Source organism: Takifugu flavidus, chromosome 2, assembly GCF_003711565.1.
Source record: "Takifugu flavidus isolate HTHZ2018 chromosome 2, ASM371156v2, whole genome shotgun sequence".
Classification (NCBI taxonomy): domain Eukaryota; kingdom Metazoa; phylum Chordata; class Actinopteri; order Tetraodontiformes; family Tetraodontidae; genus Takifugu; species Takifugu flavidus.
In genome coordinates this window covers 7,262,408-7,288,668 of record NC_079521.1, presented here as the reverse complement: position 1 = coordinate 7,288,668, position 26,261 = coordinate 7,262,408, and the positions used below count along the sequence as shown (strand labels likewise).

General features: G+C 43.0%; 1 protein-coding gene across 2 annotated transcripts in view; it reads right to left on the bottom strand.

The window, feature by feature from the left end:
- Positions 1–26,261, bottom strand: part of fto (FTO alpha-ketoglutarate dependent dioxygenase) — a 101,176-nt gene that overhangs the window by 71,375 nt on the left and 3,540 nt on the right. For both annotated transcript variants that reach the window (XM_057017364.1, XM_057017375.1), the window contains exons 2-6: positions 11,629–11,706; positions 10,445–11,459; positions 7,871–7,996; positions 5,137–5,216; positions 4,569–4,712 (exon numbers count right to left, since the gene is read on the bottom strand). In XM_057017364.1, the coding sequence (XP_056873344.1) occupies positions 4,569–4,712; positions 5,137–5,216; positions 7,871–7,996; positions 10,445–11,459; positions 11,629–11,706 (1,443 nt within the window). The remainder of the gene's footprint in view (positions 1–4,568; positions 4,713–5,136; positions 5,217–7,870; positions 7,997–10,444; positions 11,460–11,628; positions 11,707–26,261) is intronic.

The following is a 26,261-nucleotide window of genomic DNA, read 5'->3' as shown; positions in this document are numbered from 1 at the left end:
ATTTTAAGTCATTTCAATCACAGCATAAAACACTAGTGTTTTAGAAATGTGAAAATTATTTCAGTGAAAATATATCTAACTCAAACATTTTTAATAAACTACATTTAATATGCTCAATACAGTTAATATGAATCATTTTATTTTAGCTGATATTATTTTTGTTCATAAAATTAATAATGGACATATACAAAATATATATAAATAATACACTTGGCATAAAAAGTCCACAGAACACAAATAAATCTTACACATGTTTATAATATAGAGCTAATAAAAGTTCCGCTATGAAAAGATCTCTTTGGTGTTTCTGCTTGTTTTTCAAAGAACCTCAAATCTTTAATGATATCTGTCCTTTTCGATCACATGAAGAAACAGTTCACACAACCAAAACACACCTATAGTGGTCACCTCTGGGAATGCCAGCATATCCATACCACACAAAAAAGGCACTTAACAATCACACAAACACACACACATGCACACACACATGCCTATTTGGACACACCTTCCTGTCAACACACCTGAAAACTCCACCCTCTTCCTCCTCTCCTCATTCAGCTCCCTCCTTCCCTTTCTCTCCCACTCCTTCGCTCTGTCTGGAGATGACAGTTTTGGCTGTCGAGTGCCTCCCTTCTCCTCCGCTGGGAGTGTTTTTGTTTCCTGCTCCTTTGAAGTGCTGATTTAATCCTCGCAAGGATGCGTCTTGTAGCCAGGTGTTGCCTATCTTTTCCTAAGTCTGCCTTTCTGGGTGCATGTTACTGTTTTTGTAGCAGGAGTGCAGGTGTGTGTTTGTGCCCCTGCCTCTTCCAGTCTGCATAGGTGTGTGAGCAGCTTTTGTTAAACTCTGCACGTACATCTTTGCCAATGCGCATGCATGTCAAAGATTGCCCCATTTGCCGCCAACGTAAATGCGAGACACTGCAGCTTGCCCTCCCCCAAAACGTCCTACAAAGCGTCATCCACCCAAAACAATGCACACTCCAGTTCTGTCTGACGCAGACAACTGTACAAGACAAAAAGTGCTTACACGCAAAGGAGTCACATATCAAATGGGACTCAGGGAGCTATTGTTCCCTTTCTGAAAACTACTTTGTTCATTGTTGTTCCAACAGAGCATTAGCCAGTGTATAACAGACCCTTTGTAGAGCTGTGAAATCACTTCCCTTTTTTTCCCAATCAGGTTTAAACATTTAAGGTCGACCTAAAAAAGTCTCAGGAATTGAAAAGGACTTCTTTTCTTATTTTCTGCTGTCAGTTTTTTTTCTATTCCCCTACCTTTAGAGAGTCTTCCATTCATCTAATAGAAAAACAAGGGGCCTGAATCATTTGCACCAACTTTAGGAGGTTAAATAGTAAACAGTGTCAAACTAGTGTTTATTCCAATAGATTCCCTGGTGATCACACCAGGGAAGTTATGCAAAGACTAGGGCATGTCATGGAGAAAACATAGCCAACGGCACTGCTCAGAGGCCTTCCTGCCACTCCACACAACCCACCCTTCAAAGAAATGTCACCCTTTATGCTCCCTTCCAACACTCTCCAAATCCACTTTCCTTCGATCACTACAGCTCAAACGCACAACAAAGCCTCTGAGCACCAATATCGGACATCCCTTTCTCTCTGTTCATCCCTCCTTCTATCTCTCTGATTGTCTGCCTGTCCTTTAGTGAGTAGAAACCGACCTGTGTCACCACTTTGAGATGACATGGCTGCCTATTCCCCACTGTGCAGGCCGATAGCAGCCACAAAGCGAGCCATCAGAAGCTACTGAGGAGTGCTGGTTATGTGGCATTTGGAGTGCAGCCATCCAGCTGAGAGTAACCAAGAGGGGAACTCTGAGTAAATGCCACATATCCAGGCAAACAGAACGAAGGTGTGTGTGAAAGAGAAAGTGGTTGTCAGGAAGAGTTTTTCCCTAAAACAGTGGGGAGGCAAAGGCGAAGCTAGTGGGTCCCCTGCGGCAGTTGCTGTCATCTTCCCAGGTGATGGACACACTAACTGAACATTAGCACCACATTAGTCCACCTGTGGCCCACCACGGCACGTCTGCTGTTGAGGCAGAGTGTTGTTTTTTTTTCCTATTTAGTTCTTTTTTACACACCATGGTATTCCCTCAGCAGGTCTAATCAATTTCCAGGCCAGGGCCCTGAGGTGGGATCGATCCCACTCTGCCCTCCTCTGTTTAACTTTCTCTGGCCTTTCCTCCCCACACGTCAGGACACCTTTAAGATGCTAAAGCAACTTAGCAAAAATAATACTTAAGCATGATCCCAGGGTTCAGTAGCTTTTTTATTATTTGATGGAAAGTGGCAACACATCCATCTATTTTGTATGTCAGCAGGAAATATAGGAGCCACTCCATGATTTACAATGTAGTGTTCTCTCTACTCCACTATAAACCCCTCTGGAAAGGTGTTTGAAAGCAAAGACCCAAAAGTCTGGGGAGACAGTCTGGTCTGAAAACAGGACATTGGAAGGTCGCGCACAGCTGCTTCCATTATGTTTATTTTTTTTCCAAAACATTTGGGAAAACCTCATCCCTCCCTTCAATATTTACTGTGGGGGGCTAGCATCATTAGTGAGGGTCCCTCAGGGCACTCTGTCACACACCCACCTGGGAAGTGACACGGTGGCTTTAAATGAGACATGACGTTTGCATCTGGGATTATCATTTCAAAGCGATGCTGTGTTATGCTGCCTCCCCTCCCCCCTCCAAAAACCATCTCAGTCAGGAGGTAGAATTAAAATCAGAGATTGCGAGGGCCACACCTAAAACCAGGTGGGAAGAGTTCTTCCCTTCAGTGCCCCATCAACCACCTCTCAACATCCACTCTCACCCACTTCTGACAAGCCCCAACCTCTGCTCTCCCTTCGCCAAGTTGCAGTACAGCGAATTATAGTATCCGTGTCACCCCCATCAGTGCTAGCTGGCAATTTAGCCCTTTTTAAAGGAAGGTCCATGAGGCACTGCTCAGGTCAGCCTGCTTGTGCGTCTCAGTCTTGTTCACTCCTTGGTCGTCCGTGTCAAACACGACCGGCGCAATATGCACCCGCCAAGCGCCAAAGTGGGCCGTCATCATAAATAACACCACCGACAATACATCATTGAGGTGGGTGTTCTGCTCTCATGGGCAACTCCCAACAAATGGCCGCATCGATCATTGTGAGTGCCAGGTAGGGTAGGGTGAGCCCCGGAGAGCACCCCCACCCACTTAAACCTTCACACATCCAAACACACATCTGTTCATTTATAAATAGCATCCTGCTTAGCATCCTAAGTAAACCTGCCTTGCCATCCTGTGGGGGTTGTGCTCTCTAATCCTGTAGCACTGTGCGCCAAAAGTAGCAGGTGTTGGTAACTAGCGTAGTGGTCCTCCTGACACAGACAGCCCTATTGTTTGGCTGTACTGAATAATTATTATTGTCTCCAACCTTTAAACAACCTTACGTCAGACTCATCTGTCATGATGCCCTGCTGAGGGGCCGGAGCGCTTGCAACGGCTCAGATCGGTGCCTCGAGCCCAAGCGTGCAAAGGGGGAGAGGTGAAGTGCTATATTAACCGTTGGCCTGCGGCAAGCAAGCTCAGGGAGCTGGCGACTGCACAGATAACCTCCTCGCATTCCTCATTTTTAACCTCCATCTATTCCTTAGCGCACCGATCTAACGAGCCTGTTGTTTTGTGTGAAAAGGGTCAGGGTTAGGGGCTGGCGGGGGGCGGGAGAGTGGGCAGGACTCCATCTTTAGCCAACATATGGACAGTCAATTGCCTTATGATCCATCACAGGCCGGGACAAATGGGAACAACCAGGATTTCATATGAAATAACCAAGTGAATGATGTGCAAAAAGCTGGTCAGCTCCCAGCCTGCCATTTACAGTCTGACAGGGGAAGATTGCCGATGCCGTCGGTCCCATGGCGCACAATTGGTTATAGCAAATTTAGTTGTTTTGCAATACCACCAAAACTGAGGAAACAAATTAGGCATAATGCACCAAATGAATGTTTTGCACGTATTTGATGATACATTGCTCTGTGTTGCCTGGTAAAATGGCCGTCTGTGTGAATGGAGCTGCGGAGAGCATATATTTCACTTAACTGTAAGTAAAAACATAAATCTTTGTAATGCGCGTGCTTGTTCAAACAAACTGTAACTCCTTCATTAGATCCTTCTCCACATGATTCCCATGCTCAAATTCTCCTGATTTTAAAGAGATTTCTAAATCTCTGGTCTTCCTTCCTGTCTTAATGAAATCCTGTCATATTTGCAGATGGTTCCAGTTTTAACCTTATTGAAATACCAGATGGGCAAAAACTGCAGCATGAGAAAAATGCAGATAGTATCAAGCAGGATGATCACATGTCTACGCTGCACTTTATAACTTTGAAAACTGGCGCTGCCTAAACTTTACTGGTACATTCTTTGCTGTCCACTGTGGCAAGTCTCAGCCTTCTGGTGCCCTGCGGTTGCCGAAATCATCAACGACAACTGCAACTACAGGGCGCCATAAAACTTTTACTCATAGATTCATTTGTGCATGCATGTGAAGATACACCCGTGTGCCCCCACCTCATTGTGAATCTCCTCACAGCGCTGTAGAGTTGTCGGCAGCAGGGCGAGCAGGCTGTGAGAGCCTGTCTCTGGGTCGGTGTGCAGGTTGGACAGGGCCTCTTGACACTTTGACTGGATGTAGGTTAGGGTCCCATTAGAACACTGAAAGGAAAGAACACACCTGGTACAAATAAGTGCAGTGTGAACAGAAAAACAACTGAACATTTGCATCTCCCATCCTTTCCAGATCCTGATTGAATCTTAAAATTCTTGAAATTACATTCAGATCATTTATTTCCTGATGAAATTCCAAGACGGTATTGAAATGATTTGGAGTTGATAGGTGGGGCTTAGCTGCTCTATTGCACTTTAAAGTAGTCATAATTTAGTGTTGAATGTTGCAAAGGTTAGATTCCTTCAATGCTTACTTTGGTAGCAACAGATGAGCATGGACATTCTCAAAGATTATGTATGTTTTTCCACATTATGGAAGACCTGACATCTGACAGTATAGTTTAAGGTAACAATAGCGTTTTTGTTGAAACTGTATACTGAGATTTGAATCTTAAACCTGTTGACGTCTCACCTCAGCCATTCTGTGTGTGGAGCTAAAGCGTGCGGTGTCTCCAGCAAGGACACAGTGTTGGTGAGTACTGTTCAGGTCATCTGATAAACACAAGAAAGAGAAAGCAAAAAAACCTGATAGAAAAAAAACAACAAAACACCACCAACAATCGCCAACACTGTAAACGGAGGAAACAGGAGAACAGATCCCAAAAGATAAAGGACAGAAATCTGCCAGAAGTAGCTCGATAACACAATGGAACAAAGTGGATGCAACAGAAAGACTAAGAGGAGATTTCAAGTCTGATCCGGTGGGTTTAATTAGCTCTATTAAGAAAAGAGTCGCTGAAATGTAAAGAAGCGATTACAGAAAACCATTAAAAAGCAGGACACAATGCAAAATGACAGCTAAATCTTTGTGTAGGCTCAGACAGACTCCACTCAGTCCAGACTGAATCAGACAGAATAATGAGCATTGTGCCTTAATTTTAATTATCAAACAAACGCAGATCGCATTCAATCTGTCAAGAAGGAAGAGCCATACCAACAAACATTTGTCCAGTACCACAAAAGCTTCCTAGAGAGGCCTTACTGCTGTTTCTAGTGGATCCCTCCATGTGTTTCTTTGTGTGTATAGATGTTTCTCAGCTCTGCCATTATTTGCCTCATACCAATAATTAATTTAGCTATGACAGAGCTGTCATTCACAGCACATGTGCATATTTACACCCGCCTTGAGCAAGAGTACACTGGCTAATGCCTGTGATTTGAAAGTCAAACAGCCAAATGCTTTGGGAGCAAGATATTATTGTTTGGTAGGAGGGGGGGAAAAGATGGTGACAAACAAAACAACTTGCCGGTGTTTTCTTCACCCTGATGAGATTGTGAAGGATTAGGTCTCTGGGCAGAATTACTCTGCGTCTTTAAAACTGTTTATATCCAATAACAAATTATCTCCATCAATCTGCTCTTTTCTTGGCGCGTCTGATGCGTCATTGGGATCAGGAGGGAGTAGAGGCAAACTCGATAACTGTAATAAATATTTATCTTTCTTTCAACCCCGGTGCCTGCTGCCACTTGTCCTCCTTTTCCAGGAAGCAGGCTTTTAAATATATTAGGTCAACTCTTTTCTCCAGTCCCCCCTGTGCATTGGGAGCTGGAAATCAGATTATTGAACAGGCCCGGTGTCAAGACTTGCATTGTTCTTTTTTAACCACTGAAATTCCATTTAGGTGGAAATGATGGTGATTCAATTTGCCTCCAGCAACTCAGACATTAGCAGTTCAAAAGGGCCAGCCGACGACAAATGGTGTAGAAAAGACATTATGGTGTCTGTGGTTAAACGCCATTGTAGTTTTCTTTTAATACCAGCAAACCATCTATCATATAGCACCTGGCGGTAACAGTGTACGCTGTATTTCAGCACATCTGTTGGTGGTGTCAGAGGAAATTTCTGTTCATTAGACTTTTTTGAATTTATAGGTGCATCCATATGCCTTTGGACTGTGCCAAGTATTTAATTCAGGTAGTCCAACAAAGCAACAGAGTGCCAAGTACTGGGTGAGCTGCTATCGTTGCATAGCAGTTGGCCTCTCAAGGGCGTACTCACCAAGTGGAGCATAAATCCCCACTGATCCGCGACAGTCAAGTCCCATTAGAATGGTCCGCACAATAGCCCATCACTCTATTATCATGGCTGGCCTGGAACTGACTGTTCTATTGTAAATCTCACCCAGCAAAAGGAGGTCGGCTTCAAGCCCTGTCAGGCCGAATATTACCAGAGGTACGGACGTCTCGGCACTTACATGAAAATGGAGCGGTTTCAAAGCCTCATTTTCAGGTTTTCATTACGAGGTCCCATTTTTTTATTTACTTTTTTTTCCCCCTTACTTCTACAGTGTTTTTAAAATGAGTCAGATGGGAAAGCACCTTTTGGAAATGACTAAAATTCTTCAAACATCATGGGGACAGAGAAGAGAGACAATTTCTTTGTCTGGAAAAGTTGTTAACAATGGCCTGCTAACACCACAAGAACTTGTTTTCATGGCTCACATTAAAAACAACTAAAATTACGTAAAGAATAGTAAGAGAAAATAACTATCTATAGCTTCGGGGCTGCAGGAGTGTCGTTTATGTCTTTCCTTGTATCATTATGACAGCAGAGTGCCCGTAAAATGATAAACCCTCGGTCATCCGCCCATGGAGCTCAACTTCTTGTTCATGCGAAAACAAGCTTCCACTGTGATATGGATAAACATCCTCAGTCCTCACACTGAGAAAAAGGGGAAAGCTTCGAATGGCCCATGGGGCTAGGAAAGAGGAGGGTGGAGGGTGTCTGCAGCAGCCAAAAGCATTAAGCTATGATTTACACGCCTGTGGCAAACTGTCTATCCTCCCCATAGAGCTAGTCAGCACCGGGTCACAGGACTTCAAAACATAACATTTGGTTTTCCTAACCTTTCTAATGCACACAATTTCATGGAACCTAAGAGCTCTGTGTTCAGTAAAGTAACACCTCACACACACATGCATGACACATCTTTGCTCAATTTCCCTTGCTGAGATGGTTAGGAGAAGAGAGCAAGAGGAGGGTGTATCCTACTGGCATGGGGCAGTTCGGACAAAGCACAAGAAACACTGAAACACAAGTTCCCCACTTCAAAAGTCAGACACGGTGGGGAACGTGGCAATTTTCTCAGATTAATACGGTTACGTGTGCATGTGTGTACATCTGCAAATCCAGTGGGAGTTGGTACCTCTCATGTAATAGCAGTCTCCAGACTCCAGTGGCAGCATCAGGCCAGGTGTGTGGATGTCCCAGGCTACCTTAAGCCCAATCCTCCAGCATGCCTTTTCACTGCCACTTCCCTCGCTGCTCTCTCCTGTCATACACAAATTCACGATGATATTTAGAATTAACTATGCATTTTCATTACATGTTTTTGGGCTGTCAGGCCAGAAAATAACACAGAAACATTAAGTAACTTAAAAAGGCCACAATATCAAGACACTATTTACAATATGACAGATTTAGACATGATTATAATTCTTTATTTTATACTATAATTCATTTCAGTGATTTTTATACCTCTTTTGTGAAAATAAAATGTAACAGAAATGAAACGATGACATCAATTTGATTTAAACACCAAATGCATTTTGTACTTTTGCCTCCAGGAAAGTAAGAATCACTTAACAGCAATGATGCTGTGATCATATTGGCTGTTAGCAAAGATCTTGATGTTATCATTCTGCTGCGCAAGAGGAAATAGAGGGATAAAAGCCCCTGATGTTGTTTAACGAGTGTGTGAGAGTGTGATATTAAAGAGAAGGTGTGCTATGATATTCCCCTTTTTAAACCCATTCAATGTAACCACCTTTCTTGCTCCTCTCTCTCCCTTCATTCTTACATGGCATGCTAAGAAAACAAGATTCAGCTTGGCTAGCCAACACCCTTTAGCAAAATCAATGCTAAAGTCTTTCTGGGCCTCTCTGCCCCACAGCTGCCTTTTCCTTTGCTCAGCACGGATAAATAGTAACTTAATTTCCAGCCATTGTGCTCTGAGAGCCAGCTAATGACAGCACTCCCCAAGGCCTCAAGAATGGTGGAAGATCATCCTCTGTGCCGGAAAATGCTTAATCGTGGCAGATTCCTTTGGATCAGCGGCGCTGGGGAAAAAAGGAGATCGCTACAGCTAGACCCCCCACCCCTCCCAAAAAGGAAATACCTTTCAAATAAGAGATGTCATGCAACACATCTAGACTCTATATCGAACCCATCCAATGTTTTTCCTCTTTCTTCCCAGGTGCAATGTAAGAAACTTTGTAAAATGTAACACTTTCATTAGGCTGGCTCGGTTGACTCCTCACATCCAGCCATTGGGATATAGATGTAGGGAGCTGTGATCAAACTTTCCCCTCTAAAATCTGGAACTGTGGTGTCATTCGGGAGTACAAAAAGTCACAGTGGCTCCGAACACAAAGGTGTTCATTCACAGGGTCAAAGCTGAAATGGCCTGGAACAAAATCATTTAAGTATCTCTCTTGAGCAGGTGTTCATGGTTAAGGAACAAAGAAACTGTTATGAAAGTGTTGGGATGACAAAACATAGTGTAAAGTCTAAATTTTAACATGCATATGGCCTTTAAACAGAGCACAGTATGCAGAGGATCTTATCTTTGCTGAACCACAGGACTTTTTCACCATCTACAACAGGAAAATGTAATTCTTCCTGACAGACTTAATGTATTGTAAATGCACATAAAGGAGCTTTGTCAGCTGTATTGCGATGTACTTTGAAATATATGCTGAAAACAAATACTTTACCTATTTTCCACTATGCTGCAGCAACTGACTCACCTCTAACCCTTCATTTCAGTCTTCTACTGGGATATTTTATTACCTTCATCTATTTATTACAAGGCTGCTCCAGGTTTCAAGCAAACTAAAGTGACTGCAAATTAGCAGCGAATACCTGTAATTAAATGCATAAGCCATTTACACTTAGCATTAAAAGTGTATCTCGCTTTGTCTTTTGACCTTTAAACTTGTAAAGAATCCAGGTGCAAGGACAATTAAATGACTCCACCCGGTCTTTATGTGTGCAAACGGTTTTTAATTGGTGTAAATTTCCATCCAGAACGCCTCTAGTTATAAGTTAAACTGTTGAGTGACATACCATCTTTGTATTTGCATGTTTTTCAGCTGAGGTTTATGTTTCACTGAGATTCGCTATCAGCTCCATCAGGAAATACTATCAGCTCTCGAACGAGACCTCGTTCCTTAATTAGAATACATCGCACTCTCATACGACGTTGCAGTCAAGGAACACTTATCAAAGCATTGCTCATTATTCCATATCAGATAATTGCACATCGATCATTTCTCGGGGAAATGATTTAGATGAGATGCTCTGAGTGTGATAAGGTCTGTTTGTTAGACTGGGCCATTGAGCATGTTAAGAGCTCAGATCTAAATGTCTGTGATCTCCCAATGCACATCAGTGATAAGGCTGTCAGCAGCGAGCCACTGATGACATTTGATAATGCCCTGACACTATCACAGAGATATTTGATGGCTGCCTCACTGGAGGCCAAGTCTACAGATGTTACAGTGCTGCTGCAGGGCCGTAATACAGAAGATTTAATCCACCGTTAAGCAACGAAGATAAAGTGATGGGGTACGGCAAGGAAAGACAAAGGGAAGTTGAACCAGCTTACTGAACGCAAACTCAACATGGAGAATCGGTTTAAATTGGAAATAAATCATTTTTATGTGTTTAAGTTGTCAAACTGTTCTTCAATTAGTCTCGATTTCACAGGGAATCTCACCTTTGTCATCGTGACAGCTGTAGCTGTAAACAGCAACTGGTGAATGAGTGATGAGGTTCTCATCGTGGTGCCACCCCACCGCCATCTTCCCCATGCCATAATAAGGCTCCTCTTTCAGCTGGCTCATAGACGATGGGTCCATGTAGTTCAGTAAGGTGACATTGAACCTGGCGTGATCTGTGCATACTTGCGGAGGGCTTGGATGGGAACAGCCCTGTCTGCTTACTTGCTCCTCTTTGTCCTCTGACGAGTGTTTTTGCTGGGCCAAAGCTTTCCCTTGGGTTCCTGGACCCACTGATTCAGTCTTTAAGATGGTCTTAGCCTGCCAGCCAGGCAACTTTCCTTCACTGTGTTCTGACTCACCTGCGACACAGGTTTCACTTGGTTTGACCAGAGAGGACTCGCCCTCCTCACTGCTGTGTCTGGATCCTGTCTCCCAGTCTCCTTCTACTTTTGTCCCGGAACAGCCTTCTTCACTCTGTTTCGACTCAACATCCCACTCCTCACTGTGCTTGGACTCTGTGTCCCCCTCTTCACTTTTTTGGGATTCAGAGTCCCCTCCTTCACTAATCTTGGAGTCTTCACTGTGTTTCGATTCTGTGTCTCCCTGTTCAGCCTGTTTGGTCTCTGTCTCCCCCTTTGCACACTGTGCTAACCTGTCTCCTTCTTTCAGTTGAGCCACGTCAGAGCAGAAAAAGTTATTGAGCTCCCACAGTGCCTTGCAAGCAGCCCTCAGGTCGGGGTCGCAACAGTTTTGTCCTTTAACCTCTGAGTCCTCGTTGTGCCAGGGAATGGCAAAAAGCCTTGTGTCTAAATAACGATAGGTATGGCCTTGATCACCCAGGAGAGCCCGTGACACGTTGGTGAATACATCTCGGTCACGAACACGAACCAAATCCCTCAGGAGGCAGCCCTTTTTTCTCAGGGTGAGCAGAGCTGCCTGCACTCGGGCATGGAGCTCAGCAGGCAGTGAGCAGGATCTCTTCAATACCAGGCCAGAATAGCTGGAATCCCACTTAGAAACAAAGGACAATTTGATAATATCTGGTTAACTCTGACATCAAGAACCAAAACATTATTTATACCAAATCATGCAATATAGAGCAGGCTATATGGTATAGAGCTAAAGCAGAAAGTCAGAAATGTGCTGCTGTAGGTTCTTCAAAGTGAGAGGTACGGCTCACCAGTTGTTGAAAACCCCGATCTGAAGGTCCCAGAAAAGGGATCTTCTGATCTCCCAACTCTTTCAGCAGCCTCCTCCTCTGCACAAAACAAAACAGAAGGACCATTGGTGTAGCTGATAAGACCATACAACCCCTTCCTGAGATGAGTATGAGAGGTACGAGCATTTTGTTCCAGAGACAGTTCAGAAAAGAAATGATCTCATTATACGATGTATATCAAGTGAAGAAAACTGCTGCAAACTCCAAATTCTTGTCTCTAACATAACATCAACAACATGAATGGATAAATGTTTAACTCAAAAGCACTTGTTGACTTGGGCGTGGTTCCAGTAACAGAAAACTCCTGTATCGTGTCTCGGAAACATATCAGCAAAATACCTTCAATTTAAACCTTTCAAAGTTTTCCATAAATGGCTGGTACATTAACCACCAAGAACTATCCACATTTCCTTTGTACTAATGTGACTACAGTCTATATGAGGCACAAATGATGGAGACGTCCTGTCCAAAAGCCCTGTTTAAAAACAGTTAAAGCACGGCTATGAGAAGATGCGAATCCTGAATCGAAGGGGGCCTGAATCAAAAAGAGGTCAGGTAGTGAATGCACGGGCACTACAGATAGGAAGGAAGAAATAGGAGGGCATCCCATCTGAAGCATCACAGAGAACTTACCTTGAGGGCTGAATCTTTACCGTAGGCAAAACAACACATCACCTGCTGAAAGTTTTCTTAAAGGATGCACATAACATGGAGGACTTCCAAGTTATTTCAGAACAAATAAAAGCAGGCTTGCAGACAGCTAAAAAAAAAAATAGAAACATGCACTATTCATGGCCAGGCTGCAGGCTGTTGGAAGAAATTGACAACTTGACACACATTCGGTGGTGTCAGATTCGTGACAGAACCTGGAGATATCAAGGTGAGGCTCCGGAGTAGAGAGGTATGTGTATATGTCTTTGTGTAGGTTTTTATAGTTTTTCTACTATGGGAACTCTTTAAAGATGGATACCTTGGCATTTATCTACCCAGCATTTGCCTTCACATATAATTATGATTATTTGTTTTGGTCAAAATGTATTTAAGTGACACAGAGAAATGCATGTCCATTATTTTTTTCAAAATGAAAGAAAAAAAACAGCTAGAGTAGAAAGCAGGATGCACCTCAACCCGAATCGCACACAACCAGTGCTGTCACCCACGTGTCAAATACATCAAGCTACTCAGAAATTCCACAGATATGAAGAAAGACAAGATGTTCCTGCAGTCTTTTGAAGCAGATGGAGTCTCACAGTATCAGAGGACCACTGTGTCTGTCTTCCTGTCTCTGACTCTGCACCTGATTTGAGATGGAAAACCACATGGCTCAAGAAAAGGCTGCATTTCCACTTAACCCAAGAAACAAGATTACCAATCCAAAAATGACCCAAAACAAAAACTGACGGGTTTAGAAAAGCAGTTATCCAACTGTGTGGTGCACCCTGTTTTTATGAAAGTCTTCCTTTACCCCATCATTGAGACTTTAACACTGTCTTTGAACCATTTTTGCAGAGTAGATTAATGTCCAGTGCTTACCATCAATAGCTTAAAACAGCCAGATAACTCTGCTGGTGAAAGGCTCAAAAACCCTCTCATTCTTACTTGTGTCTTCTATGGAGAGTGAATGAGGACACAAGTCTCATTTGACTGGTCTAGATTCGGCTGATGCATCATAGTTTGCATATAAAACCTACAACATATAATGCTCTGAAGATGACTTGACAGGCTGGAGTGCCACTTCCTGGTGGCTGGTTGGTTTTGAAGAAACTGAAAATCTTCTTTGTGCCAATTGTTGTTCTTGTGTCCTTGAACCATCAAAGTCGACCAAAAAAGTGCGATCAAAAAAGTGCTGCTCTTTCTCATACTTCAGCCCTGAATTAGGTGATGGGAGGCAGCTGTGGAAACCAGCCTTATGTTTAAACAGAAGGCCATTGGTGCTTGTGTGACACTAATGTCAGAAGTGATCTTCCCCTGTAAAATTGATGGTAAATCAACAATTCTGACAAGTCAGCTGTAAAACCTCAGCCCCAAACAGACAGATGATCCACAAACATCAAAGCCACATCCTGGCCAGGTCCATTTGGCAATGGGTGGAGAAATGTAAGGAGCATGTGTCAAGCATCACAGGCACGAAGCAGGGGGTGCCTACACACCACAGGAACTTTGGCTCTAGTCTTCTGGTCACAGAAATACACCCTGAAACGACCTTTAGGAGGCAAAGAAAACCTTGCTTCGGCTCACTAGGTTTTGAGGACCACGTCATCTTCAAGCTATGCCGCCAGGTGCTACTGTATCAGATACAAAGACACTATACACATCCACAAAACCAGACAGTGGTGTCCCATTACTGTGGTGTGGTTTAACTTTTGCTTTAGCACAAAACTTATTATTCATCATTATTATTCACCATAAAAGCTGTAAAAAGTTCCATTTTTAGTGAGTCAGTCTGAAGGGCAAAGAAAATGCTGACTGGTCATTGGAATGTGGGAGACTTCATAGCATTCATAATTTTTAACCTTAAGGATCCACTGTATCGGCGTGTTTGTGTCGCGCCCTGACAGTCAAAGGTCACATAGGAGGATGTTGATATAGCTTAAAAATGTGTTACAGATACTACTTTCTTAATATCAAATTTTCTGGATAATCGGTATTATCTCGAGTTGTGATTAGGGATTCATTGTGACATGTAGGTCAAACCTACATTGGTAAATTGTTTTGAGTGCAAGGTCATTCATCCATGCAAATAACATAAATCAGAAGCTTATGTCAGTTATTAAGTACATAAGCCTCCATGTTTCTACTATAGGCCGATATTACTGATCAGGGTTGGGGGCTTGAATTTCAGGGTTGGGGGCTTGAATTTCAGGGTTGGGGGCTTGAATTTCAGAAGCATGTTTTTCATTTAATATTAGAAACAACAAAACAGTCCTAGCAGGAATATGGAAAAACTCCTTATAGTCACTTAGTACTAATGTCTGGAACTAATTAAGCCTTTGAGGCCCAATGAGGAATGTGTGGACCACAAGTTTGTGTGGCACACACTCCATATTGACTGACAATTTCAACATGTGTTCTAAGTCATGACAAATGCCAGATAGGCCATTAATTGTTGTCACAGGCTGTGGGCTACGGTGTTCAATTCCCCTCACAGGAGGTCAGTGGGGGGGTGGGGGTTCATTAATATTAGAGCATTTCCTCCCATCTACCTGTACAAGAGGCCAGTCATTCAAATAGCTGGGGAGACCTTTCACACACACTGTTTATAACACTGATCTAAGCACAGGAGCTGCAGGAGACCACTGCCAATCATTATTTAGCCACACACACAAGCACACGCGTGGTCACCTTTATTGGCGCCCAGTCACATTTAACAAATGTCACAGATATAAGAAGGGATAACACCAAGGTATGCACTGAGCCATGGTTTAGCTGAAATAGCTTTTATATACCCTTTCTCACATGTACACATACTTGAAGCTAATCTACCAGGCATCTCTGAGCGCGCGTGACCACGTGCACATCCATGCGAGTGAAAGAGAGAGGACTCATATGTTTTTGAACATTTCTTCTGTCGTCCGGCACCTGACAGGCTTATAGAGGGACCGAGGTTACCAGATCAATCATTCAAAAGTATTTACAAATGCACAAAGCCAGATGCAGACAGAATGGCACATGGTCACTCTGTTTAAGTGCTTTTCAATGTGTCTGTGGTGTCAACATCTATTTCACACTCCTCTACACCTCAAAGGAGGAAAAAAGATGTTTCCGTGACCTTTAGCAGGTGTCAAGTCTGGAAAGAAGAAGAAGAGATAAAAAGAGAAAGAAAGGAAGGTGATTTGAGAGATCTGTCCATGTATGCCTTACATAACCTTTTTATTTGTCTTGGGAAGATTGACTGAGGGTGCTCTTTATCAGAAACATACAGGGAGCTTCACAAGTACTCACACAATTTCACAGACACAGGAGTCTCACCAGAGATCTGAAGATTTCTGGAGGACAGTTTAAGGTTTCGACTTTCAAGGAAGAACTGGGGGTTAAAGGACTGCAAGAATGTCTTGAGCTTTACAACGGTGCAGGATTTAAGATGTGTAGCAAAATTTGTCATCACACGAGCTTTGTGAACTTTTGACTACTGAGAGGGTCGTTTGCCATTTTGCTTTAATTGTTAGTTTGTAGCTGGGCCATAACGTTTCCATTAAGATCATGTCGATCGAAAAAAGCTTTTTAGTTTTCACCTTCAAATTACAACATGCTTTCATGAGGTCAGCTGTTTTCAATGTGGAATGGCCCGGTTTAATGCAGACACGGTCCCTTGGTATTCAGACAGGGTCCAGCTCGCTGAGTGAAAGTCAAAGGAAAGAGTGAGAAAATGGGGAACAGAGAGACTGAGGGAGAGACAAGATGAGAGCAAGAGAGAGAGAGAGAGGAGCGTTGATTGAAAGACTGTGATTAGCAGTTTTTAGCAGACCATCAGGGCCAGTGACTTGTTCCAACGGGGTTGTTGCTTCTCGAGGTGCAGTCAAGGAGAAGTCAGCGCTTTAGAAAGCTCCCATGATTCCTCCACCGCCGCCGCCCCCATCTCTTCATTCCACAGTTTCTCTCACCACCCAGCCACACTTTTCATGCCCGTCCAACAAAATCAATATGGCTGTGCAAAGTGCAGCATGACCCAGGGGAGTGCCGGCTAGCTGTAGGGGATAGGCGCAGAGCTTAAAGAGAGGACAAGAGGCGTCCTCCAGGCCTGTCCCACAGGCAGTGTCAAGGACAGACCTGAGGACCAAATAACTGAGACCAGCAGATTGCCCTTCCCTGCCATATAATGCCATACAACGCCCCTCCTCTCTGTCTGTGTATCTGGTGCCAGAGCTTGGCTCGCTTACTGGGGCAGAAGAAATCAATAAGCAGGTGCAGTGTTAAAAATCCCCTTCTCTTCTGGATGATATTATGCTTGAAAGGGCCCACTAGATCATGGTATTTGATGGTTCTTTAAAAGTTTATGTTGAGACAAGCAGTTTAAAGGAATTAACCTACAGACTGTGCCCATAGGCTGACTCCTGATACGCACTGCCATAGCCATAAGTTGTCCCAAACACCGGGTCTCTGCAAAAAATTCTAAAGGACCAACTAGACAGGAAAAGACACTCGAAAGGTCACATATTGCATTGAAGTTCTGGAAACGTGAAGCCTTTCCGTGTCCATTTAGCCATGAGCCATGGAGATATAAAGGCTCTATTTGTGAACAATAGTCATAGAAAACTATAGGTTTGCAGGCATGGTTTGCAGAAATGCATTCCACACCTGGTTAATCTACCATGGTTATAGCATCATCCATGGTGCAGGAGCAAGAGAATGGAATGTGACTACATTATTCCATATTATATTTATGTTATAAACCAATGATCAAATGGAAAACAGATCAAAAACATTTTCATCCATTCCCTTAGCCCAATGACAATTTATGCCCTTAAACAAAAAGAAATTAACTGAACGTATCCCAAATAAAACATACCGGTACTTTGGACTAGTAAAATGTTGTCCAGGGTGCTGATAATGAGAAAATAATGTAAATCCATCATATAATACATTAATATATATGTACTTTTACTGGTTTAAAGAAAAGATAAATATAGCTTAACTCAAATTATTTAAATGTTAGCTATACAGTGTGTATACTACTGAAAGGAGCATTAAAATGTTCTAAAACGGGGAAAACATGGAATATAGTGTCAGTGTCAATAGCAACATTCCTCATTTCCATACAGAAGGCTTGAGAAAAAAGCATGTACATGATGTGGATGAAGTGTGCAAGGAGGATTTCGGTCCTGCCGGGTGTCTCCGTGCATGACTGACTGATCGCAGGAGAAGTGGCTTGTGTCTCTAATCCAGTACCACTGTTAGACAGTGCAAAGACCCAGCTCTGTGTACAGCAGCACTGGTTGATCAAACCCATCATGTGACAAGTAACCTCCTGAAATGATGATGATTTCCCAGCTCTGTGTCCTTTCAATTCCATATTAGATCATCTTCTGACACCATCGTGTCTGGTACTTCATCTGGGATAAAGATGATGTGCAAACCGTACAGAGGGTTGAGAGTCAAGGGTAAAAGAGGAGCTAAGACTGGGGTGCTGTGCCAGTCTGGCTGACAGTTGGAAATTACAGTCCTTACGCTAAACATAAGCTGTCCAGCTGTATGGTGCTGGAGAAAACAGCATCAGCTGCACATTACATACTGTACTAGATAGGGAATGATCCAACCCAAGCTAAAGTTGTCTATCTTTTTTCCAGATAAGTTGGGTGTTTGAATATTTTTTTTTTATTTTAGGATCCAATAACCATCTACCCACCCATGAATTTTTCAGTGTCCAGAGAATCCACAATAGTAAGTCAATGATAATAATGTTTTTGACTTATTTGGTGAAATGTGTGTTTAAATATGGCAATGTAAGCTCAGGCAGTGGCCTAAATTTCCTTTTGACAACTGGGTAAGTCACTCGAAAGAAAAACCATATGGTGCAAAACAGATGAGGACTGATCATCTATGACAGGTCTAATTCATCTCATGTAGTCTTTGACCCAGATAAACTATCATTATGATGTGACCAGGGATTAATATTGAATTAAGTATTGAATATCAGCGGCAACTGTTTACATGAATGTCAGCCGGTTGTCGTGGAATCATGAAACACATAATTTGCAATAATGGCATTAGCCAAATCCTAAAGTATAGCAGGCAGTGCTTGTCTAGGTTGAGAAACCACCTCAGTTCTTTATTTTTTTCTTTCCTTCACTCATTGTGAACAAAGAAAATATTCTACCCAGAATTGAATAGGCTAATCCTCTTTTCACTCTTCGCAGTAGCTTGAATGGTGACAGATTAACATCCTGGAGGTTTACAAACTCAGTCATTTGAAAATGTAATTGCCAGTGCCACACCACATGCATGTGTTTAGGTTAAGAGTTAATATTAAAGCTTAGAAAAACAAACATGCATGTGACTAAGGAGAGGTGGCTCCAGGTTGGGACAGACCCAAGACGCTTAGACTTGGACCAGATGGGTATTCTGTCACGTACACACCAAAATTGCAAGTGGTTCTCAAAGAGTTCGCTTGGGACTATAGTTACTGTTCAATTCTGCTAATTATTACAGCCAATCAGAGGGGTTAACGGGGCGGAGCCTGGCCGCATCGTGTTCTGGCGCATTTAACTGTTGGCAGGAACGGAGGTGAATGCATTACATGCTGCCCTCATCCAATAAAAATAAAACACTCTGACATCTGAGGTGCTCTCAGCATATAAAGGAGAAAGGTGTGAGTGAGGGGTAACGAGGGTACGATGGGGGAAATGACTGATAAGGCGATGTCCAACTGCCACCTAGTGACAACTTTTTAGCTTCTCTGGTTTTAAAAAGTTCCATTCGGGGGTTGGTGGGCTATTGAAACAGCCTACCGGAAAATCATTGTTTTCGAGGGCTTCTATGGACAAAGCAACCTCACAAGTTCAGATGACATTTTAAAAGAAACTGTTCTTCGTCAACTGATATTCATCACATCTTGTCTTCACAGCCCCATCAGGTTAAAAGTTAAAAGAGATCCCACCCTATGCTCTGCTTCGGGAGCAGGCCTGTAACACTGCACCGGCGCGCAGGTCCCCTCCTCTGATTAGCCCAGGTATAAATCACAGTCTGCCAGTGCCCAGAGGTGAGAGGGATGAGAGTGGAGGTGAGCTTGAAATAATGCTTGTGTCACGGCAGGTCAGCCCTCCATTATGGCCGTTTCAAAAACTATTAATCTTCCTTGTAGTCAGTGGCCTAGAAATAATTACTTCATCTAACCCATGTAATACAGCATGACCAGCAGTCCAGTCTGGTCAATTTAAGGCTGGCAGGATGGCGAGAGGAAGGATGGAGAGGTTGCAGAGAGAGGAGAGAGTGACAAGAGTGTGTATGTGTGGTTTTACTAGGGAGAGACTTCAGGTCTGGCCTTTAACACCAAGTATAGCTCGATAAAACAAACACTCAAACTAAAAAAAACATCTGCATTTCTCAATGCAAATGCATTTAAGTTTTGTTAATTTGATGCTTCACTTAATCTCATAAAACCAGATACTACTGGTCTGGACAAACATGTTTTATATGGAGGTTATTGTAAGAATTGAATGATATTTTAAAAAATGCCAAAAACACTATGAAATCTACAGCATGAACCTTTCATAAATAATAAAAAATAATCAACAGCTGATCATCACAGCTCAATTAGAACATTTAGTCACTGTATTACACCTAATCTCTAATTGACATGAAGAAATTATAGGTATGGAAGTATTATTCAGTATCTGACATAAATGATTGCTTAATAATCCAGTGGCACACAAGGAATGCTAATTGTATTTATACTGTAATATCATAAAATAATGTTAAGAACAAACTGATAGGTTTGTAGTGAAAGTAATATTATCAGGTGTAGCAGGGGGGATTTGTTTTTTTTTTGTCATTTTCAGCACTAACTGAAAAATAAGGACTTTTGGTCTACATCAAAATCAATTTACATCTGTTCAAAATTGATTTGCTGTCTTGTGCCTAGTTAGAAATAGGATATTCAGTCAATCTCATATTCAGTGAATAAGGAAGACAATGCCCCAACTAAAGTTAAATGTTTTCATGCTCACTTCCTGCCTGTACCTGTGTATAATATTAATATTCTGTGATTTAACAGTGGCTGGTCATGAACTGACTATGTTTCTGCCGTTGTAATGAAACCAACTTGTGTTGCTCAGGAAAAAAGTTACCAAATATGCTAAATATGCAAACAGAAAAACATGTTTTGGTGATAAATCAGATTCAATTTTGAAAGCCATACAAGACAGAAGCATTAGAAAATTCCACATTGTGGGTAAACAGAGGAGCTTCTGCAAACTCAGCCTCCATGAATGTCATAAGAAGTATGTATGGAGTGACATAAATAAATGCAGCCCTCCAGTGGCTGTCACAGCTGGCTTTGCAGGTGCAAATTTAATTAGTCAAGGTGAAGTCTCCCTTGTTGTCAAAGAAGAGGGAGGTCCTCACTATGCACAGCTGTAAACACGAGCTATATCCTAATCAGGTGTCACTGCGGTGTTTGATCAGCCTGAGAAAACTTGTCACAAATCCCAGGCAGAGAGTGGGCCGAGAGGGAGAACAAAGGAAAAGAGCTGTCACCAGAGAACACGGTGGTGCTGGTGATGGCACTGGTGCTGGGTGAAGAGAGTTTGCCCATTAGCGGTCTCTACAGCCTCACCCGTTCCCTACTCCCCTATACGCCACGCTAGCTCTCCATTTTCATCTATCCAAGCGGTTACCTACAGTGTCGTAAATATCCCATTGTATCACAGTCTGCACTTTGTGGAAGCACAGCTGTCGTATTCAGCCCCACCGCCACCAACAAAACCTTCAAGAAAATACCCCAATGCAACACAGCCCTGTTTACCTGCCCACAAAATAAATAAAATAACCCACACGTGCACACAGAAAGTAGTGGTGCTTGTTTGCCTTCAAATACTGCTTCAAGTCACAGCGTCCTCCTGAAAATCCTGAAGAGTGAGGATGAGGACAATATTTTCTTCCCAGCCGCACCTCTAGGCTGCAGTGAAGCAGTACAATAACACACACACACACACACACAATGTTACTGTTTACCTTTCAGTTCGGGTGATATTGAATACATTAGCCAACTGAACCTCATAAGAAACACAGCCGAGTGACAAGGCCCAATCGTCTTTGCGACTACCATGGTAACTGAGATTACAGGCCAACAAAGAGCAGACGTGGGAGAAAATATTTAAAATCTGAATAGCGATACATAAATTAATTAAAGGACAAAAAAACAAGTAGAGAATTAAAGTTAGAACATCTGTCAGCGACTTAGCTTCCCAACGTAATTCCAGTGTTAGAACATTTATACCCTTGAAGTTAATGATCCTCTCTTTAATTGACAGTCAAGGCAAACTGGTTGCGGCGGCATCCTGCCGACACAGTGATAAGAGGCCTCCTTTATCCCCCCCTTCCCAAAAATAAAATTAAAAAAAAAACAGTTTAAAGAACCTTGGCACTAATCCCTATTGTCATCCCAGTGCAGCAGAAGGATTTACAAACACAGATAACTCAGCTGAAGCTGTCTATTTCTCAAGAGTTATGGGGACAGACGAGCCGCTGCTCGTCTCAAATCAGTCAGTCAGATTAGCCCAATCCCTCTGTGCTGTCAGTCAGCCGAGACACTAGCCTGTCACCGCATTTACATGAGTCCATCTCATATATGACAATGCCCCCTATATGTGACAATGGTTGTGAGGAAGGGGTCCAGTCCCTCGCTGATAGCGGCTGTTCGGTATGTTGTTGGATTAAGCTCGTCGTGCGCACCGCGCTCGTGTCTTCGCTGACAGTCCGACAACAAGTTTTAAGAAGTCTTAAGCGTTGCTGTTTTTTTCTAGTGAATGTGGGAGATGGATGTCAGATGAAACACGCACCTACACTGTCACACACACGCACCCATTCAGTGTACTTTTAAGTACAGGAAGAGTGTGGGATATAAACTAAAAGCTTACCTAGTATGTCTTCCCCAAAGTTGGCTTCAAGCATGACTTTAATCCACCTACCTCACTTAACATAATGAAGCTCAAAGAATAAGACGGGGAAATAACATTAGAGTACATTTAATACAACACCTGACAGCCAACACTTTGAAATAATACAACTATGATTTAGATTATGAGGCCAAATGTGGAAAGTATGTTCTAAAAGCAAGAAAAAAAATGGAGGCAAACTTTTGTGTTAAGAAGGGATTACTTTCTGTGCAGTTTGGGTTTGTAGTTTTACATTAATGGCTGCTACTTGATGGCACCTGAGAGCTCACAGTGTGCTGACTGCCGCCTCTGTGGCCCAATCCCCTTCAAATAGTCCCGTAACAAATGACAGTGGATGCCCTCTACATAACAGGGCCAGGGCAAGCATGACACAGAGGCTGACAACTGAACCCTCAAATTCCCTAACCCCTACCCCTCACACACACACACATGCACACACAAATAACCCCGAAAACAGCCCTGACATGACCGCTCGGCGGCCCTCCCTGACCCCTCCTTTTGTTGTGTTTTTTCCCCTCCATCTCACTCGAGACAACCCTCAATACAGGAGTGTTTTAGTCAGGCGAGCGGATGTGACCCACTGCCCCCCAGTCAAGCTCATCTGAATATACACAGTTGAAGAAACAGCCAGAGAAGGAAGAATGGGCCTACATTATGATTGGAAAAAAGAGTGTGGGATTCAACCAAGGGGCTCTTTTCTTTATGCACGTTTGATCAAGTGCTTGACAGCATCGGTGGATGGAATTACGGACTGCTGAACAAAAAGCCTTGGTGTGGGTTCGAGTGCCTGTGTGTGTGTTTGTGTGTGCAGTTCATCCTGGGTTTCCACGGCCTGACAGCGCTTGGCTTGTGACAAGCCTGCTGCACCACACCAGCTCACAGAAAGCACAACGCACTCACCAGCTTTCGCAGTCCATCACTCAGGATGGCCCAGAGTAGCGCCGTGAGAAGAGGTCAGACGTGGAGGAAAGAGGGTGGGTGGAAAGCGGAGGCATAGATGGGAAGGAAGGGGATGAAGGAAGAGCCGGTCAGGGGTTAAGTGTAAAGAAGACAGCAATGAAAGGCAACTGTCATGCACCACTGCTCGCCCAGGAGCACCTGTCTCGAGAAGAACATGCAAAGTGTGCCGGTCACGTCCTGACAATACCCCCACTTTTCTACACAAAGAGCAACACACACGCACTCGCACACACTGAGAGTTTAGAGAAAAAAGGCTGTTGGCTCCACTATCAGAAAGGCATCGCCTGTCTGACAGCATGCCAGTCAAGCTGTCATTGGCTGCTTCGCATATGCAAGGAAAAGTTAGGCTGATGAAGAAAAACACATTGGGTGGGGGCTGGTCAGGGAAAAACCACTGAGATATGAACAAGCCTGAAGTGAGAACAGACTTCAAAAAGATTTGATGTAGGGTGAATGCAGGAACCAGCCATCCGAAAAGCTCCGCAAAATGGAGTCAGAAGAAGTAAGAAAACTTGGTCCGGAGTGGAATTTGCTGCTATTACTCAACTCCATCCATCTTGTAAAGAGAACTATTAAACTTTCAAATTAGTGGCACCTGTATTCTACTGTTCAAACTGTAAAGTGGAAGGGGCCAAATAATCTGCGTGAATATTAAAGGTAAAATGGTACGAGCGTAGAACATCGTGTGGTCAGACTCAACAAAGCGTGATGCCAAATTTGAGATATTTTAACACCCTTTCATTCCAGGGGTTTATGGATGAGAGCTTACGGTGTACAAATTAACAGTTTCTATTTACAGCGGCTCGTGAACTTGGTCTCCTGTAGCTTTTGTGAATGAAGGGTATTGGACTTGCTATTGAAAGCAGATGTTGGGCAACAGCACAGCAGTGAGCAGAATACTTTATTGTACAGGTGAGCCATCGCGGGGTGAAATTAATTCACAAATAAACAGTTAAAAGGACGCGCGATTTCCTGTGCAGCTGTGTTTGTAGTGTTCTTTTATCTTGCATGAGTCTGATCTATGATTATTTTCAACACCTAATTTTAACAAAGCCAAAAATATTTTTAGATCTATCTCAGCACTGATAGCTGCATCACAGCAAACACGATGTCTTGGCAAACATGGAAAAACACACACACACCGCCGCCGCCACAACCACAATACGAAAAGAACCAAAATAGAAAATAACCGGATCATAGCCTTGAGTGGCTAATGAACTCCCTGGAGGATGTAGCCTATGTGTATGGGGTGAGGGGGGTCATTCCCATGTTTATTCAGCACCAATCCAACAAACCACCAACATCTATTGATTGGACTGATTATTCCATGTCTCTCTTGTGACGGGGCACATGCATGACAGATGAACCCTTACTCACGCAGGTCACATTGGATGTAATCTCATTGTATGTGACAGCTGATCTGCTCGACCAGTTTCCACAATCCAAATCACGTCCTTGTTTGCGAATACGCTGACACGTGTGAATAATGCCACAACACTAATATGAGGTGCTCAGTAGGTGCTGTCAGATGCCCAAGTTGTCAAGGGCTGTTTGGACAATCCCTGTGACTCCTTCAATGGGAGCAAACCCACCAAGAAAATTGTTGGAAATAAAACAAGGTCCCAGCAATAGGCAATGTTGAGTTTTCCTGTTGAGATATATCCACTACTATATATATATATATAAAATTTATTTTATTTTTTTAAATCATTAAGTGGGAATCCATGTCAGCATACAATAGGACTCACTGCGATGTTCAGCCCACATCAAAATCTGACGTGCATCTCTGCTTTTCCGTTTTAAGTGTGCAGCAAGATCACAGGTCCTCCGCAGCACAGATGTGAAGCAGCGGCAGGCCATCTTAGCTGTACATGCTGACCCAAAGCAGACGTTGCCATAAAAGTTGATATCCTTCCAGATTCGAACCAAATGCAGACATCATGCACCTTTAAAATGTCATGCAGACAACACACAACACAGACTGTCATAAATTTGAAAAGGGGCTTTTAGGAAGTGAGGGAAGGGCATGCAGGATTTCTCGCATTGATCATGAGAAGATGACCTCGTCCCATAATACGGTTGTTAACTACAGAAAGCCGTCTCATGGGCAATAAAAAGCAACTCGGTGCTTCGTTTTGCTCTCAGAGAAACAGCTCGTCTGTGTTTAAATATCACTGACTGGAGAGACTGTCGTCAGTTAGTGCTGGTGGAACTTAGTATATAAATCAGATAGCACAAGTTAGATTATGATAGATATACACTGTTATACAATCTTGAAGTGCATCATAATGTGAGTCAAAAATATTTTCATAAAGTTTTGTTTGTCTTCATATCCCAGCTGCATATCAATTTTCATTAGACTTAATCTATTCCAAACAGGGCCTTCTGGGTGGATAAAAATAACCGTTTCAGTACACTGGCTGAATCATTTAACAGAGTTTTGCCCAATCAAGCTTATCTGTAAACACCTCAGTGAAATGTATGACACAAACATGAACAGGAAATAGGCAAGACGAGCAAATACATTCAGACGGAAAAAATCAGCCGCAGACTAATCAGCCGCCCTTCATTGGTCACATAGCGGATCAATAAAAAGACCCAGGGCCTTCTGCCTGCACTATATTACACAGCAAAACTTCATATTCATTCATTGATTTTACTGTTCAGAATAGTATATCACCGAACTCCAATGGGAGCACAAAATAGAGGCTGTGGCTGAGGTCAGGCCATGCGTGGACGGATGCTTGTGCAATATTGATGGTGCACACAGAAAGAAATGGCTAAATATGTGGATCAATAGCTAGTTTACCTCTTCATGACATTTTGTTCCAGATGGAAATGTATAAATACTTCTTTATGGCTACTAGATTGGCCCTGAACAAACAAGGCTAAATGCTCCCCCTCAAGGTAAACTCTTTGATTAACAGGGCCAAAGGTGACAGGCAGGCTCCGAAGATGTTTGGGTGCCATGCCTCCAGCACCCTGAGGAGGCTGAGGTACACGGAAGCCTGGTAAGATCAA